This window comes from Taudactylus pleione, unplaced genomic scaffold (assembly GCF_031769625.1).
Source record: "Taudactylus pleione unplaced genomic scaffold, aTauple2 ptg000015l, whole genome shotgun sequence".
NCBI classification, from domain to species: domain Eukaryota; kingdom Metazoa; phylum Chordata; class Amphibia; order Anura; family Myobatrachidae; genus Taudactylus; species Taudactylus pleione.
Window position 1 is genome coordinate 16,438,604 of NW_028284417.1, and position 19,223 is coordinate 16,457,826.

A 19,223-nucleotide genomic window follows, 5' to 3' on the forward strand; every position below is an offset into this window, starting at 1 on the left:
GGGGTGCTGGATCAGGCCAGGGCTGCTGTGCTGGGAAAGGGGTGCTGGATCAGGCCAGGGCTGCTGTGCCGGGAAAGGGGTGCTGGATGAGGCCAGGACTGCTGTGCTGGGAAAGGGGGTGCTGGATGAGGCCAGGGCTGCTGTGCCGGGAAAGGGGGTGCTGGATGAGGCCAGGGCTGCTGTGCTGGGAAAGGGGGTGCTGGATGAGGCCAGGGCTGCTGTGCTGGGAAAGGGGTGCTGGATGAGGCCAGGACTGCTGTGCTGGGAAAGGGGTGCTGGATGAGGCCAGGGATGCTGTGCTAGGAAAGGGGTGCTGGATGAGGCCAGGGCTGCTGTGTTGAGAGGGGTGCTGTTCTGTGAGGTGGGCAGTGAAGGGGTAGTATGTGGTGCTGTGAGGTGGGCTGCAACTGGATCAGTGTGTGTGCTGTATATATGTGTGTATGTGTGTGTACACATGGAGATATATATATATAATATGTAAAAATGGCAAATGAATCACAATTTTATGTCCACTGCCAGACTCCGAAAGAAAGAAAGAAGAGAAAAGGAAGAAACTCCTAAGAGGTAAGTGAAAACTGAGTATCATGTATGAAGAGGTGGGGGAGAGTGTCTTTAGAGTGTAGTGTGGTGGGATTATCTGCTAGGGGGCACCATCCAAAATCTTGCCTAGGGCACCAAATTGGTTAGGGCTGGCTCTGCTTTAAAGAATAGACCACTGACCACAATGTCTGAGACAAGAAAAGTTTGTCTATTTGTTGTGAAAAATATGACCCATTGCAAAACAAAACCCCTGACTCAGGTGCATTCATCAGAATAGTGCACACTCACCAAGGATCACCTTTGACCTGTCTAACTACTTTAAGAATATTATACATTTTACATCGCAGAAGTCACCATCTTCCTTTGTAAGTTTATAAACTCTCTGCAAATGTATGCCTAGGTGTGTCTGAGGAACACATTTTCCACTTATATAAATTATTTCATTGTATGTTGTGCCCTCTGACATTGTTATAGTGCTTAGCATGGATTATAGCATAGCACAATAGAGAAAAAAAAGTAGTAATACTTATCTACTTTAGCAAAACAGATGTGTCCTCATACACTGAGTTTCTTTACGCCATATGGCGCGAGACTGAGATGCTCCGAGATGAGGAGCATATCATATTTTTCTTTAAATTTAGCATTTTAGTCGCATTGCAGATGCTGTGAAAAAACTCTCGCATTGTACAAGAGGCACTAGGCTGTAACTTTACTCGCACAGGAATTGGTATAATGCATGTACAAAGAAGCACATGAAGCACAATGGAACTTGGCATGAGGAAAAGCCACGGCTACTCATATCAGTGTCCTTTTTACACAGATTTAGGGGTCTAGTCATGTGTAGCATTGAAAAGCCTTTTTTCAGTGATAAAAGGGCTTTTCACTGCTTCTCCTTATTCATAGGGGTTACCGTGGAGAAACCTCATATTTCTCTAGCGGTGCCCCCTGATTAGTATAGACGTTGCTTCCCCATACACTAGTATGGGGAGAGCCATTCACAGAAGCACAGAAAGCTCAGCTTTCCGTTTCGCTTCTAAAAAATGGTTCTCCAAATCAGGATGCCATAGCTGTCTCCCTGCCTTCTCCCTGCTCTCCCCGCTGCAGCAACCAATCAGAGGAGCCCTGTGCATATGCTGGGTCACCTCCTTGCTGCCCTGCTCTGCCCTGTGCCCCCTCGCTCTGTCACTAACTCATCTGCCACTATAGTAATGTCATATATGCCTACACTCCCGGAATTCGCTGGAGGCTCCTGATTTTTCGGGTAACCCCCCGCAGCCCCGGTAGGGTAGGCATTTCTCCCGCATTTCTGCCCACTTCCTACTGAAGTGGACAGAATGGGGAGCATTTCTGCGGCGATCGCGGGTCTCGATGTAGGGGCGGGGCTTAATGATGCAATTCTTCATGAATTGCATTATTTGGTCCCGCCCCTATTAAAATTTTGAGCCATTCACGACACTTTACCGTGAGGGGGCAGGGCTTAATAATGCAAATTGTCAGGCCCCACCCCCCCTGTCGCCACTCTGCCCCAACCCAGCTACAGTATACTAAGGTGACCCGACATATGCATATGCCGGACCACCTCCTCTGCGCTGCCCGCTGCTGATGTGTGCCCCTACCATCGTCGTCATTAGTATGGTGACCTGGCATTCACACCGCTGCACCCGCTACCTCCACAGCCGGCCCCCACCCCCGCTGCCGCGCTGTGTATACATATGCCAGGTCACTTCACACTGCTGGCTGCCTGGTGCCCCCGCAGCCTCCATGGCTCACACCCCCGCGCTATTATTATTAAGATGATCCGGCAGGTGTCCTGGCGCCCTGCATCCTGGTCGTAGGGATGCCGGGCGACGGGCGCGGACAGCCGCGGGGGGGGAGGGTTAGGTTTAGGATTCCCGGGGGGAACTTAGGGTCAGGCACCCCCCAGGAGGTAAGGGTTAGGCTAGAGGCAGGGAGGGTTAGGCACCCCCGGGGGAAGGTTAGGGTTAGGCACCCCCGGGGGAAGGTTAGGGTTAGGCACTCCCCCAGGGGACTTAGGTTTAGGCAGCGGGGAAAGGGGGGGTTAGGTTTAGGAACTTAGTGGGGGGACTAGGGTTAGGCACAGGGGGGGAGGTTAGGGTTAGGCACCCTAAAGGAGGGTTAGGGGGTATAGTTAGGTTAGTTCATACTTACCTTACAGATGATCGGGTTTTCCTTCCATGCAGCCTGGCTACTGAAAGGGCTGTCCTCAGGATAAAGGGTATTCCATCTAGTGTGATTCCCACTATGATTCGGGCTAGGAAAGAAGTCACTTCTCAACATTATTACAGCATATGGAAAACATATGTTGCTTGGTGCGAGAGACATAATTCTCCTCCGTCAGTCTTTAAGGTATCACATCTCCTTATTTTCCTTCAGGCTGGTCTAACAGCAGTCTTCGTCTTGGTTCTTTAAATGTTCTTTAAAGGTACAGGTATCTGCATTGTCAATTTTCTTTCAGAGGAAATTGGCCTTGCTACTGGATATTCAGACTTTTCTCCAAGGAGTTGTCAGGTTTCAGCCTCCTTTTGTGCCTCCCACGGCACCATGGGATTTACATTTGGTGTTGGCCTTCCTCCAGTCTGAAACTTTCGAACCATCGCAGAGGGTGGAGATAAAGTACTTAACCTGGAAGGTGGTTCTGCTGCTGGCACTCGCTTCGGCAAGGCGTGTGTCAGAACACAGTGCTTTATCATGTCGCCCTCCTTACCTCATTTTCCACGAAGATAGGGCGGAGCTGCGTGCTCAAAGTCCTTTCTCCCCAAGGTGGTGATGGCTTTTCATATAAACCAGCCAATCATTGTCCCGGTGTTTAAGGATGACTCTTCAAATTCAAAATCCTTGGATGTAGTCAGAGCGCTCAGGATTTACGTAGACAGAACTGCCTCCCTCCGGAAATCCAATGTTTTGTTTATTCGGTTTGATTTGGCCCGTCCAGGTTGGCCAGCTTCCAAACAAACCATTTCTAGATGGATTCACCTGACTATCAGACAGGCTTACGTGGTGGCTTCCAAACAACCACCAGGTCCAATTACGGCACATTCAATGCACTCGGTAGGGCCTTCATGGGCGGCTGTTCGTGGGGTTTCCTTAAACAAGCTTTGTAGAGCAGCTACTTGGTCAGGCAAGCATACCTTCCTAAGATTCTATCGTTTTGATACTTTTGCGGCCTCTGCTTCAGAGTTTGGCCGTGCAGTGTTGCAGGGGTCTCAGCGCTTTCCCACCCGGGATGTAAGCTCTGGGACGTCCCCATTGTACTGAGGCTCCAGTGTCCCCTGGTGGATGAAGGAGAAACTAGGATTTTGGTACTTACCGATAAATCCCTTTCTCCGATTCCACAGGGGACACTGGACGCCCACCCTGCACTGTTCTACCTGCATTGTTACTGTTTTACAGGTTCAGACGCTTGTTTGCGTTTAGGTTGTCTGATTGGACTGTTGTTTTTTCCTGTATATATTTGTTTACTTATTTGTATGTGACTAATATAGCTTTTCTGTCTCCTTCTCCTTACTTTCCAGCTCCCCTCGGGCACAGTTGTTTTTAGACTGACCTGGGCGGGGTATAGAGGCGGAGGAGCTAGCTACCATTAGTATTTTATTTAAAGGTGCCAGCTCCCGGTTAACCCACTCCTATACCCCATTGTACTGAGGCTCCAGTGTCCCCTGTGGAATCGGAGAAAGGGATTTATCGGTAAGTACCAAAATCCTAGTTTCGTCCGTCTGCTTCCCAACTGCTTCCCAAGTGTACATGAATTGCTACTTATCTAATCTATAGATCGCATAGAACTGATGCGATCTATAGTGATAAGTAACAATTCACCATCGCACATATACATGAATAGACCCCTTAAACTCATTTGCATTAAGATGTACAAATGCTGCAAGCCCTAGTGGTCAGTGTAGCTAGCAATGTAGTTCTGTCTCTTCTAGTTGTTTTAATCCTGTGAATAAGATGCACAGTTTGAGCAAAAAAGACGCTCAGTCACACAGGTCCTGGCGTGCCAAGAGGGGATATTTGTTGCGACTTTAACTGCACTGTAAAAGGACACATCTGTAATTTGAATACTTAAGTAAGAATCTATATCAAACAACAGATCCAGCTTGATACATACATGGCTACTCTCCTGGAAGTTGCAGGAGGCTCCTGATTTTTAGGGTAACCCCCTGCACCCCCCAGTAGAGTTGGCACTTCTCCAGTATTCTTGCCCACTTCCTAGTAAAGTGGGCAGATTGGGGAGAATTTCCACTGAGATTGAGGGTCTCCGAGTAGGGGGTGGGGCTTAATGACGCACTTCCTCAAGAATTGCTTCATTGGCCCCGCCCAATTTAATTATGCGCTGTTCGTGGCAATTTGCAGTGAGGGGCAGGGCTCAATGACGTGAAAAGTCAGGCCCCACCCCTCATCACAGCTCACCTGCTTGTCCTCAAACTTAAAAAAGTATGCAAGTATGGATTGATAAGTGTCAAGCATGAACAAAATATTTGCATGCCTATATAAAAAATTTTTTTAGAAGTCACATGGACTTTTTACGTATGACGGAGAGTAATATTGGGGACCTATTATTTAAGATGACTGAGGTGTTGAACGTGCACATAACATGACAGATGTCATGCATGTATTTGCTTACCAAAGAACCAGGAAGTACAAAGCAGGAAGTGATGAAAAAAGTGGTTCATTTTTGGTGCTACCTGGGTAATACTAATGGTAAGAAGGGTGGGACAGTAGCCTGACCCAGAATAATATCATGTCCCCTTACAATTAAAAAGGTTTCTATGTTACTGGCTAAAACTAAAGTTTAGTGTTAAATCCAGCAGTGGAAGACGAGACTTGTAAATAAAAGTTATTTTTACGTATCTGTGGCTCACAGGAACCCTGGTTACTGTCATTTGCATACAATGCTTGATATGTTCACAAAGCCTTTTTCCATTACAAAACCCCTACTTTATTACCCACAGAAGTTGTGGTTTCTATGCATTTTTTGTAGGCATACTCAATACTGGGCAAGCACAGGCAGCTCAGACATTTTGGAATAACAACAAACGAGCTGATGTCAATTTTATGCAAGACAGTGAATGGAACCAGAGCATTTTTGTACAATATAAAAACAGGCATGTATAATTCTTAATAGGTGCGCGGGAGAAGTGAAGTAAATTATGTTAGATACATGTATGCATTCTGTGTTTCCACATAAAGCAAAATGGGCCACCATCATTCGCCTTCCCAAACACTTGCTTGTTTATGGCTGCACAGCTTGAGGCTAATTGGCACATCCATCAACAGCTTCCAAGATAGTAAATATTTCCGCTAAACCGCAAGACTGTGTTAAATATAATGGAACATGATTGGCAAAACCATGCATAGAAACTAGAAAGAAGTCAAAGAACCCAAGAAAATGATGTACAGTAAGTAGTAATTAAGTTGCAGACTGAGCAAATCCACTGCTATAACAAATATATTGACATTATAAAAAAAAAAGTTATGGGGTGTGACGTGTTGATAGGTAAGACTGATTCATAGTTGAATAATTTCTCAGGGACCCAACTAAACTATCATATAAATGATAATAAGCAAAGAAAAAAGGGACAAGTCTACCTATTTTACCATCTACTGGGTTACCTCTGTAATGAAAACAGAAATCCATGAAACAATATAGTGTTCACTCTAGCTTCGGCGGCAGGCAGGGCGCCGGAGCTAGAGAGGGCACTTCTGCACCCGAAAAGGGGACGTGGCCATGGAAAAGGGGGCGTGTTTATAAGGCGCGTCACCTTTTCGTCACTCTTGGGGGCGTGCTCGGCACTTACGGACACGCTGGGCAGCTCCCAAGCGCTGCTGACAGGTAGAATAGATGTCGGGCACATGCGCCCAGCGTCTATTCACTGGCGGTGACCGGGTCAACGCACATTTCCCCACCCACGGGACACTGCGACCCGCGGGTGAAGACGGCACCCGCAGGCTATCTTAGCGGTGCGCTGCTCAGTGAGGGCAGGGCGCTTTTTGCCCTCCAGATGGAGGGCAGGGTGCAGCACCCCACTACAACAGCCTAGCGGGAACACTACAATATTCGTAAGATGGTTCATCCCAACATCATGCTTATATTTATCTTTCCTGGTGATCCTTGGCAAAACAAACAAGTATTTCTGTTGCACACATTATTAATCAGACAAAGGCGGAACAACAAAGGCTTCAACAAGATGTCCTCTGAAACATTCCTTAACAAAGTCACATTATTTACTTTTAAATTCCCTAGCTGAGACGCACCACACCTGGCATGCCTAGATCGGCTGTTTGGGGCAACTGCAGCAATAGAGTATGAGGACATGTCTGCAGTTGGCAAGGCAGATCCAGCACCTGGTTTTGTAGTACTTGTAAATTATTGTGTAACAGACCTAGTATCAGGAGTATGGTTAAGAGTGGAATTAATCAGGAACAAGTCAAGGTCAGGGCAGGCAGAGGTGGAGTTTAGCAAAACAAGTCAGTTTAGTAAACAACTGTAGAAGTATCATGATGAGAACATAGGTACAAACCATGGGCCTGCTTCCTCTAAATGGCCTCAGTGGCAGGTAGGCACAAAAGTATATATTTGTGGCAGCCTTTAATAGAGAAGTTACTACAGTAGTTACACATTTGAAGGCAAACCAGCATATTGTCTTTATGGGCACCAGACCAGTCTTTTTTACTTTTTTAAGTTAGGCCTGATCATAGGAAAGGCAGATATATACTCAGGCCTGCCAACAGGGGGACTAAGGGTACACCCCGTGCTGGGCCCCGAGGTCCAGAGGGGTCCCTAGGTCCAGACGGGCACAAAGTGGGGCCGCAGACGGCAGACTCATTGCTCCAGCCGGGTGCCGTGGCCGCCGGTACCCATATCTGCCACCTAGCTTCCTTGTAGTCTGGCCCGGGCAACGCTGGGCTCTACCAGGTGGCTCAGACGCGGCCTGGACATGACCTCCAGCAACGCGGTCGCGTGACATCACGGGTCACGCCGCCACACACTGTTTCCGCCTGTCAGGTAGGCTGCGGTGGAGAGGGGCAGGGGGAGGCAGGGGAATGGGAGTTGGGGCTGAGGAAGGTGACAGGGTTTGGGGCTGAAGAAAATGAAGGAGGTTGGGGCCTGAGGAAGGTAAAGGGGGCTCAGGAAGATGGTGGGACTAATGGCTGAGGAAGTGGGTTGGGGCTAAGGAAGGTGATGGGGCTGAGGAAGGTGATGGTGGTCTGAGGTAGCTGGTGGTCTGAGGAAGGTGCTGAGGGTCTGAGACTGAGGAAGCTGATGAGGAGCTTTTGGGCTGAGGATAGTGATGAGTGGTTGAATTTGAGGAAGGTGACACCATCCCTCCTACCCCTGAGACATCCACATCAATGTCAGTAAGAAGACCTTGGAAGAGATGGCAGACAAAAAATACAGCCTGCATCATCAGTGACAGTGTGGTAAATCATAGTGTATTTTTACTTTATTTAAGCTGGCATATCTTTCAGTTAATATTATCATGCTTCACATATCACACATTCAGGGGAGGTATGTGTGTGAGTGTGGGGTCGGCGCTGGTGGTTAGAAGGTGGGTCCCCCAGAGACATCAGTGTACCGGGCCCCGTGATGTCTGTTGCCGGCCCTGTATATACTGTATCTATTTGTTCATGGACAGTGCTTATTTTCACCACCAACAATGTAACACAGAATGCTTGTTTCCCAGAATACAAATTCCAGGTGCACCTGGATTATCTGACTTAGTGGAAATAAATTCATATGAGTTCTTATTTCTTTTGGCACCCGAAAGGAAACATACTGTGGCTTTTAGGAAATGAGCAAAGTGGTGTATTGATTTTCCTTTACAACAAATGGGAGTCTAATTAATATAAAATAAGCAGTAAAACCTGGATGTCAATGATATGTTCACTATCTAAACATAATATAATGTATATAAGTCCCCCTTGGCATTGGGTAAATGTGTTCTGTAGAGAGGACCATAGTTATTACTGTATATGGATAATGGTACGTCTCTGGAAGCAGCGCATGCTATAACTATCTGTGACTAGTGTTCAATATCACTATTAATAATTGTTCTACAAATAATATAATGGTAAGGAATTTGAGGGGCAGCAGTCTGGAAAGGGTTTGTTGATTGCATGTGCTAGATAATGTAAAAACATCACTTCAAAGTCCTCCTTAATTACAAGTTATATATTTATTTTAAAATACTGTTCGCTCATTTAAATCCAGAATAAGTCATGGAACTGTCTTTAGTCCATAGGTAACGTTTGAAACTTTTATGCAATTATTACAATGGTAAATTGGCACTTATATATGCGCTTTTCTGTATAAAGTGAGCCTGACTGGTGCATTGATAATATAGGCTGCCTCCCAAGTTCCGGTACATCGTAGGACCTGTAAATATCAGGTCATTTTGAGAGAGTAGTGAGGGCTTTTAATCACTTTACTAAACTAGAAACACTCCCCCAAAAATTTAATCTTGACCTAATTTAAACTATTGGCCCAACAGTTCTGTGTTGTCTTCTCGTTTGTTTAGATCTTTTTTTTATGCAAACAAATGAAGTTTGAGCTAGAACTTTGAATATTTGACATCACACCCCATTTTTAAGCTACACAGATATTCTTGAAAGTACTTTCTACATATTATTGCATAGGCTTTCACCAAAGTTGTGTGCCTGGTCCATTTATACCAGTCTAGAATTGTACACTATACTTGAGACCAGGCATCTATTTTCAGAGATACTTTATGCCCTATGGGTCAGCAGCTATTTGGAATAGTAAGAAATCATATATTAATAATGATGTTTGTGAACAAATTTATACCACTGAAATATCAAAAATATATGACTTAGAAAAATAAATGAATTGTTCCATTTACCAAATAATTATTGAAAGGAGTTTCTGTGGCAGAAGAATCTATATTATAATGACAGACAACTATAGAATATGTTCTTGCATGAAAAATATAAAAGGTAGATACAATCTGAAACTTGACATTTATATTCAATAGAGCACAGGTTCTCAAACTTGGTCCTCAGGACCTCAAACAGTATGTTTTTAAGGTCTCCTCCCAGAATCACAAGTGAAATAATTTGCTCCACCTGTGGATCTTTTAAAATGTGTCAGTAAGTAATGACTACACCTGTGCACCTGCTGGGTGACCTGGAAAATGTGACCTGTGTGGGGTCCTGAGGACAGAGTTTGAGAACCACTGGAATTGAGTCATGTATTTCTGAGAAGAGATTGATACATTCAATAAAGATATGATTTTATTATAAATAAGATACTCACCTCATTATCAGTTCCTACATCCAACATTACAGGCAGACACTCCTGGGGCTTCACTCCACCACACGCTGTGTAAAGTGCTAGTTTACCAACAGGGATGCCCATGCCGTAACTTCCAAGATCACCAAGACCAAGGATCCTCTCTCCATCAGTTACCACAACAGCCTTAACACAGGGAATAGAGGAGAGATATATGTGTTAAATGTCTCATTTTAATCTGTTTCATTTTATTCCCAATTAAAATAGCGTACTAATTTAGAAATATGTTATTACAAAATATCAAACCCATGTGGTAACTGCAAGACCACCTTCATTGTCTTAAAGTACAGATAATGTGAGGTACATTTATGGAATAAATATGTGCCTCCGTGTTGTCTCTAGCTCCTGGTGAACTAATAGGGTGTATCCTAACCATTATTAGTTCAGCACAACAAATGGTTTCCTCAGCTTTGTGTAAGCGATGTTTGTATAATAATCGGTTGCTGCATTGCACTTCACAGTGATTTACATAGATGGCAACTGAATCATATGATTCCTTTGCACCTCAGTGGAACCAGGCCTTTGACAGCCCTGCTAGCACGTACTGCAGCTATAGCAGTTTGGGAACTACTGTCACTGCATGGGGGAAGAATATGCTTAGCAGAGTCCACCCTTTGCTATACCGAAAACCAGAGCTGGGCCCTAGGAGTCTGGAGCTGCATAGCCAGACCCTCCCCAAATTTTACTATGGGACCTTGAGATGCACTCAGGGATCCATTTAAAAAAGGGGCAGACTAGATGGGCCAAAATGTTTTTTTCTACTGTCAAACTCTATGTTTCTATGTTTATGTTTCTATGTATGTTTCAGTTTTCAAAAACTGGAAAGACAGATATAATAGTAATATATGGTTTGATTGTCATGTCATAAAAACAACACAATCATAATTATAGTTGCTGCTATAAAAAAGGGATAATACTAGGGCAGCACATGAAAATATTATTCTCAAAATGTAGTAGAATGTATTCATCATTCTCTAATTATGGGGGAAAAAATCTCAAGCATTTGATAAAAGGTCTAATCTGTAGATATACATTCAACAGAAAGTCGGTTATGAGCAAAACACTGCAAAGTTCTTTGTTTTGTACCAATGCACCTAAATGCAAGGCCTGGCAGGGCTATTATGCACCCTCTGACAGCCTCGCCCCTGAACATGTGACAAAATGACATCACGTTGATGGGGAGGGGCTGCCGGGACCAGGAAGAAAAGGAGAGGCTGAAGCTCCAGGTGACTCTACAGGCTGCAGAGAGGGTCTTCCAGGCAGCATGCACACCAAAAGCAGGTACCACAGAGCAATGACGATGCCGCCCCTTAGGCCCTGCACCCCAGGCAGCAGCACCGCTAGCCCACCCATAGTTACGGTCTGCCCAGCACACATCAAAGTGCAAGCCCTCCTGTACACTTCTAAGCTGGAAAAATATTCAGAGGTGCACTGTACAAAACTATAAAAGTACTTCGGTTACAGCCCTCTCAGTAACATAGACATTTTAGTCTTTTTACCTAAAACACTACTCCATTTAGCCTCAAGTATATCTTAGCTTAATCATGGGAGAGAGGGTGTATCAAGACTGCCTTTATCACATGTGGCAGGGTGCGTAAAACTTTGTTACATTGCTTAAAGTGCAATATGGAGACGCAAAATGGATCCCACCATAATTTTAGAACAAGCCGCAAGATCGCCAGTTCTGTTTGTGTTATGGAAATTGCCAAGCATCCCCCATATGATAACCACTGGTGGAAATGTGCTTATATAAAATAAACTATACTGGTATGGTAGAACAAATTCAAGACACGTCAGAATAATTAAATATAGATTATATCTTTATAAAAACATATAAAAATGGTTTGCACAGTAGTTAAGCACATAAAAAAATAGCATTCAATAGTGAATATGCCAACTTGGTCTGATGTATGAGCGCAGGCATGCATATGTACTTGATATATCGTCTTCAAATATAAGGAGTAAAAAAACAGCAATGCAAATATAAAACATTTAAGATGGCTTAGATCTAGGCACAAATATGCAAAGTGAGGTGCATGGTGGGTATAAAGCAGCTTTCACATTGAGCAATGGATGATTTGCGCCTTACAAATGACCTCTGAACTGTGCCACATTTACATACTGTATGTACGCTACATTATCTGCTTTTGAGCATTTACAGTTATCTGATGTACAGTACTGTATGTATTTCTGTTTATAAATAGATTAAGGTGTGCTGAAATAATAAAACTCTCATAAACTATGATCTGTCAACGATAAGAAAAGTGTGACATTTACTTTACAATCAATTAGGATTGATTCTAGGCTGTACTTTATTACTTGGATATGGTCTCATATAACGGAAGACATGTTCCCATGGTCATTATAGTCCTTATGGGGAGATTTAGATTATATTAGACGACCGTTAAATGTTTTATTTTATTAGCCATTTAATATACAGGAATTGTATTATAAATCAGGCTACTGCAAATAGCCTCTTTATGAGACAAAGTAATCATGTCTTCATAATGTCAGTGTGATGTCCTGTCCTTACATGACCTACAGTAATCAGTGCCATAATTGCTACTATGCCTGAGTTATCATACTGACCACTCATGGTTAAACAGACATAAGCATAGATTACCTTTACTTCATTCTCAGGCCATGATTTCAGTAGTGTGGATATATGACCACGGTCATGAATGGTGATGAAGAGGCCTCTGAAGAAAAAAGAAGGACATAAAAGTTCTAAATGTGAAGTCTATATTTCAAAGGTAAAAGTCTGACAAACACATTATCTGTTGAGATCAGACATTTTAAAATAGACCTGTGTTTCATCCTATTGGTATCATATGTCTACACCATGCCAAGGCAACTTTTGTATCCAAGGACAATATAGCCTTATGTGCAACGTAGCTAAATTAAAGAATCTTTACAGTTTAGATCAGAGATATATAATGTATAATCATCTATGGTAAAAGCATGAGCCATTCCAGGGTTTTGTACTTTGAGTCACTGAACTGACAAAAGCTATTTAAGTGCATCTGAGTAGCACTGAGCCTGAGGCACAGTTAGTATAGAGTACCTTGTGTGAAATCACTGTCCGCATGCTCATAAAAGTGAAAAGTGGGCACACGCATACGCCTAAGCACCTATATAGATTTGTATGATTCTGCCACTTATAGCAGACTACGCCTAGGAAAATGAGACGGGGAGGTTCTAGTACATAATCGCGAACACATGCAAACTCACACACAGATGCATATACAAATAAGGGGGGTGAACATTGCTACTGCTTCTGATGATCATTGCCAGCATTAGCATACTGCTTGTGATTGGCTGTTTGTGAATGGTGCTCTTTTCATTGTTCAGTTGTTCAGGCATATATTATGTTTGTGTGTGTGTCTTAAGTATATATATATATATATATATATATATATATATACTGTACATTATATATATAATGTGCTTTTCTCATACCCAAGGTGAGAGTTGTTTCTAATGTGTTAGACTGAGAAATATTTGCAGTATTATTGGTGCTTAATAGTGAATGCGTAAAGAAGAGAAATACCTATAAATATGGATACAAGTGTATTTGATATACAGTATGTCTGTAGTAAACCGAGCACATATGTAATTGTGGCCAATTCTGCATCGGTGCCTTAATGAACAACTAGCTACACACAGAAGAGTTTCTATATCTCATGGTTGGTATATATATATATATATATATATATATATATATAAAAATATATATATATATATATATAAATATATATATATATATATATATATATACATTTTGGTGTCAGAAAGCCAAAGGCTCATGCTACTTATGTTTAACTTAACTTAAAAAAAAATAGAATGCTGTTTTAAGTGTGCAATTTGTTTTGTGGTTTGTATGATAACATTTGGATCTGATTCCAGAGAATGTAGATGTCTAATTAGCAGCCTGCCAAATTAGTGCAAGGTACAAAATGGTGCAATATAAACATACAAGGCATCTCACATTTTGCCAACAATGAGATTAAACATTCCAGAAGGCTTATACACAGATAATTTCATTGAACTCATCTCTCCCACAGAAAAGAGTTGGCAAATGTGAGTATAGATAATTCTATATAAATACAGTTGTACTTAGAGTATATTTGTTAACCATACAAATCCTCCAGAGGCAATGCTACCAAGAAGTATTAATATACTGCAGAATTAGTTTAACACAACATATGTATTTCCCTCAATATTGTGAACTGCATAAATTTAAACTAAAATAGTTACTAACAAATATTACATTGAATAGTCTTCATTTCCATGATTACTTAATGTAAAGCACAAATAATTCTAGCATAACACAGCATTAATCATTAATCAGCGATAGGAATGAGCGAAGTTGTGAGACAATTGCACACACTGAAATTCTCTGCTGAACAAACCATTTCATACAAGTGTAAACTTCCCACGAATCTTCAAATTCTGCCATTACACAGAGTGCTTAATTCTAAAAAATAAATAAACTAAAAGAAATTGTGTATTCTGCATTTCCCAGCATTTATGTTGATAAATAATGCAAGGACAACAATGGTGAAAATTAATTCTGTTATGTGATTTGGATGGCATATATAAGGGAGAAGGGATTCTGAGATTAACAAAAATGAACAATATGGAAAATTTAAAGCCAAATCCCACCAAGCAGTTGTGTGAAATCTGAGAAAAAAAAATGTAATGATGAATATTCCATGGCCTAGATTATAATTTTTTTATTTTATACACTACTAGTATTACCGACCTGTCATGCTTTATCATCATGTTTAGGCCGGGATGTACTAAGGTTGCGGTGACCATTCTGCCAGTCACCACAACCTTACTAATCGCATATGTACTAACATGTGCGATTAGTATCGCAAAGGACAGCTCTTGTGATAAGAGATGGCCTTTGCGAAGCAGCCGGCGCCGGGTGACGGGGTCTCCATGGGACCCCGCCCCCTCCGAGCCCTGGGAGCTTCCTGCTGGTCACTTGTGCAGGAATCCCCGGGCTCCTCCTCCTCCTCCCTGCACCCGGAAGATTAGGAGGAGGAGGAGGAGGCGGAGGACCCTGGAGGAGCGTGGGCCGGCAACCATGGACAACAGGTGAGTGGGGGCCAGCGCTGGGTGACGGCGGGGCGGCGGCGAATCGTCTAGAGCCGGATGCGGTAAGAAGCCCATAGGCTTCTATAGGGTAACATGAGGTTTTTCTGGCGTTACCCTCTGCACCGATAAAAGTGTGACTGGGTCCTAGTCAGGGCCGTAGGGAGGGTGGTGCGGCTGGTGCCTCCGCACAGGGTGGAATCCTCTAGCGTCACCGGACACGAAACTGCCCGGCTCAGGAAAGGACTGCAGGAAGAGACCTACAGTGCTGCGCGGCGCACACCAGAAATGCAGCTGAAGATCCCCGCCCTCCACCCACCTTCTAGACGAAAAGGTAAGCACTCAAGGGGGCTGAGGGGGGTGAGGGTGAGTGAGAGGGGCGGCAGTGCAGCACATGGCACACTGCCGTCCTGTTACAGCGCTGGTCTTAGTACATATGGAAATGCAGTAAACCCCCCGTAAACGGGATTTTTACCGCATTTTTCCTTTAGTACATCCCGGCCTTAAAGTTTTAATGCTGACACAGTTACAATAATTTAAACCACATTACAACCATGTCGGCATGCAGTTTTCAACACTCCACTGTTCACATTGCTAGTGTCGACATATGTGACTATCAACACTACAGTACATACCGATTCCATAGGCTCTATTCAAGGGCAGAAATATGGGAGACAATGGAGGCGCCTGCCGCTGGGCGCCAGCACTGAAGGCGCATCTCCTCCATTGCCCACAATATATTCAAATATATACCCAGTGTATTGTCACGGCCGCCCAATACATGGCACCTCTTCCCTGCACCTGAGAAGCTGCCATAACCATATACTAGTGGAGGGCTCCATGTCAGACCATCAGCTGACACTTCCATCTATCTATATAGCCTGTTCCTGCTCAATGATGTTGCTGCTCCTCAACAGCTTCTCATGCCAGTGTGACTCTGGTGCCCCCCCCCTCACCCACAACTCCACGTCCCACTCCTCCCTGATGGCAGCTCTAGCCATGGACCTGTGTGGCAGGCCCGAGCATAAGTGCGGCTGCAGATCTTCTAGGAGCTGGATGTCAACAAGGAGGCGCCAGACAGAGCTGCGGGTAATAGGGCATGGGTGGCGGGGGCCTGGGGCACCAGCGACTGAGTATGGAGGCAGATCTTTGATGGAGCAACTACCTGGCATGTGAAGCAGTCGGCAGCAGACTGGACATTTTGTGATTTGTAGTTCTACCACAGTAGCAGTCTTACAGTATCTTGACTCAAACTCAGATATATAATCTTGACTCAAACTAAGATGTATAATTTGCTCTAACCATTGTTTCTAACTTAAATTCTGCAGATAAAACGGAGGGACATGTCTGAAGGGGTAAGGATGACAAGACAAAATTTGTTATATAGTCCTTACCTGAAGATGTTATTCAGATTCTATTTCTGAAGAGAGTTCAATGTAGGACAAAATGTTACCACAAAATGGCTGCCAGTAGCTGGGCATCCTCTATATAGGGCTGTGACCCTCATTGTGACATCACAATGCATTCAGGCAGCAGCTAGAGATGGCTGTAGCTTAGATCAGCTCTGGGTCCTAACTGACACATTTATAGAACATCAGTAAATGTTTGTGAAGGCTGGTACTTCCTTGGTGAATATCTGATCTTCACCAGTGAACCCTGCATGAGGATTTGGGCTTTGCAGATGGAAGGCTGTATTCCTCTGCAGTTCCACCAGATGTGGTGTGTTGGTGCAGGTACAAAGAATGATCATCAAGCTGAGTCTGGTGCACAAATGGATTGCAAAAGGAAAAATCAGGGCAAGCCACATAAAGATAATACTGGATTCTGACAGAGCTTATTAGTTTCCCAAAAGAGATGGTATAGACAGAAAAAGCAGAGCACCTAGGACTGAGCCTTGTGGTACTCCAAATGAGGAAGCTGGAGGTTGTGGATCAAGTGAAGGTAACGCTTAAAGAGCGATTTGATAAGTAGGATGAGAATCAAGATAAGACAGTGGACTTCATTCAGCGTCTCTCGCTAGGGCACGCTCGCTCGCTGAGAGCGATAATCGCACATCTGCGCATGCATATAATTCACAGTGCACGTGCGCAAGTCATTCGTTGTGATTTGATTTTGCTAGCTCGCAGGCCACTTTCAGGTCGCTGCTTTGAGTGACAGATAGTGCCGTTTGTGGGTGGTAACAGGGGAAGGTGCTTGTGAACGGGGGAGTGGTTGTGCAAACGCAGGCGTGTCTGACCGTCAGAAGGCCGTTTAATGGGTGTGCATAATTAGCAAAGTAGCGTCATTGCACACGTCACTTGGTTGTTTTTTAGCCTGAACTGCTTGCAGTGCTTGGGGTAGGTTATGTCAAACCCAAGCGCTGCGAGCAGCTCCGATGGCTTGATGTTCACGATTAATCAGACACTTCCCGGAGATGACATGTGCTGCAAGTGACAGGTGGGAGGTTTTATAGTCCAGCGTACGCTAACTGCCGTCGCTTACTAAGACATAGAGGGATCCTTACAGCGCAAAGAGCAATCGCTTGATTTGCATACCCAGCCCCTTTTTGCAAGCGAGCGATCGCATCTTGCGAGAGACTCTGAATGAGGTCCCGTGTCCTGAAAACCTTGGGATTTTGTATGAGAAGAGCATGGTCAACAGTGTAAAACTATCGGGTTTGCATTCAACTCTGAATCAGGCCCTAAAGCCTGAAAATGAGATACACCGTGGCCGGTCTTCTTCCCCATTAATGTGATCTTGCAATCAACAAAATTCAAGTAAAAACCACACTATTCTTTAGGGAGAAAATGAAGATAAACTACAAATAACAATGCAACCAATGTATTGTAGGTTTGTGTATTACATTTATTTTCTTAAATGTATATTTGTGTTTCTATTGAATTGACATGATTTATCTTGAATTCAAGCTTTAACTTACCAAAACCTACAGTGATCGCATAGTGCACAGCGGGCCGGGAGGACGGAGGAGCGGACAGCAGCAGGAGCTAGGATTCAGGTACGTTTTTTTTTGTGTCTTTGTCCTATATATGTAAGGGGCACTGCATAGGGGGACTACTACTGGGGGCACTATATAAGGGGCCGCTAATGGGGACACTGTATAGGGGTCAATACTGGGGGCACTGCATAGGGGGGCCACTACTGGAGACACTGTATAGGGGTCACTACTGGGGGCACTACATAGGGGACCACTACTGAGGGCACTGCATAAGGGGCACTGGCACTACTGGGGATACTTTATAAGAGGCACTACTGGAGGCACTATATAAGGGGGCACTGCATAGGGGGGCCACTAATGGGGGCATTGTATAAGGGGCACTACTGAGGGCACTCTATAAAGGAGCACTACTGGAGGCACTGCACACGGGGACCACTACTGGGGGCACTACATATATTTGCCTGCTGCATTCATGTTTTTTAGTAATAGAGGTGTGTGTGTGTGTCTGTCTGTCTGTTTGTGTGTATCTGTGTCAGTCAGTGTGTGTGTCTACCCCGTCATGGGCTGAGTCATGGGCTGAGTGGTAAATTTTACTGTAGTGGTCCTAAATACTGTGCAAGCTGCTTCTATCCATATATATATAAATATATATATATTTTATATATATATATATATATATATATACAATGTTCTCCCCAGGCTGTTTTCTGCGGGCGCATCGCCCGGCAGAAACAGCCTACCGCCTGGCACTTTCCCTCGCCGCATTCCCGGTCACCCTCGCTGACCCCTGCTGTGGAACGCTGGCCTCTGAAGTGACCAGAGGCTAAAGAAGCCTCCGATCGCTTCAGAGGCAAGCATTCCCAATGATGCACTGCACGGATGACGTCATGACATCACTCACGACGTGAGGAGCCTGCCCTTCATGCCTGCTGGATCTATTAGATGGAGTCAAAGCGAGGCAGCGGGAGTGGGAGCGCGAGCGCCGAGCATGCTAAGGTAAGCTCTGGGCTGGGGCCAGTCTGATGACTATATATTTATCATGGTGTAAATCTGTACAGTAATTCTAGGGCAGTGTATTGCAGCTGGGTTTCTACTGTTCTCAAATCGGCAAATTATACATTTGCACAACTGGTAAAACGAGGGACGTGCCTATAGCTACTATCCCCTGTGAGGTATTAATAACTTCAGAGGACATAGGACCTCATTCAGAGGCGGACGCTTTTTTTTTTGGTGCGGCCTCCTGGTCGCAAGCTAAGCTGTGGGTTACCACTCACAGCTTAGCTAGCGACCATGGTGATGGTCGCGATGGTGATCATC

The 19,223-nt window shown here is 44.2% G+C and overlaps 1 protein-coding gene across 2 annotated transcripts in view; it reads right to left on the reverse strand.

The window, feature by feature from the left end:
* ME1 (malic enzyme 1) overlaps positions 1-19,223 on the reverse strand; it is a 420,748-nt gene that overhangs the window by 221,808 nt on the left and 179,717 nt on the right. For both annotated transcript variants that reach the window (XM_088471866.1, XM_088471856.1), the window contains exons 4-5: positions 12,492-12,567; positions 9,833-9,994 (exon numbers count right to left, since the gene is read on the reverse strand). In XM_088471866.1, the coding sequence (XP_088327992.1) occupies positions 9,833-9,994; positions 12,492-12,567 (238 nt within the window). The remainder of the gene's footprint in view (positions 1-9,832; positions 9,995-12,491; positions 12,568-19,223) is intronic.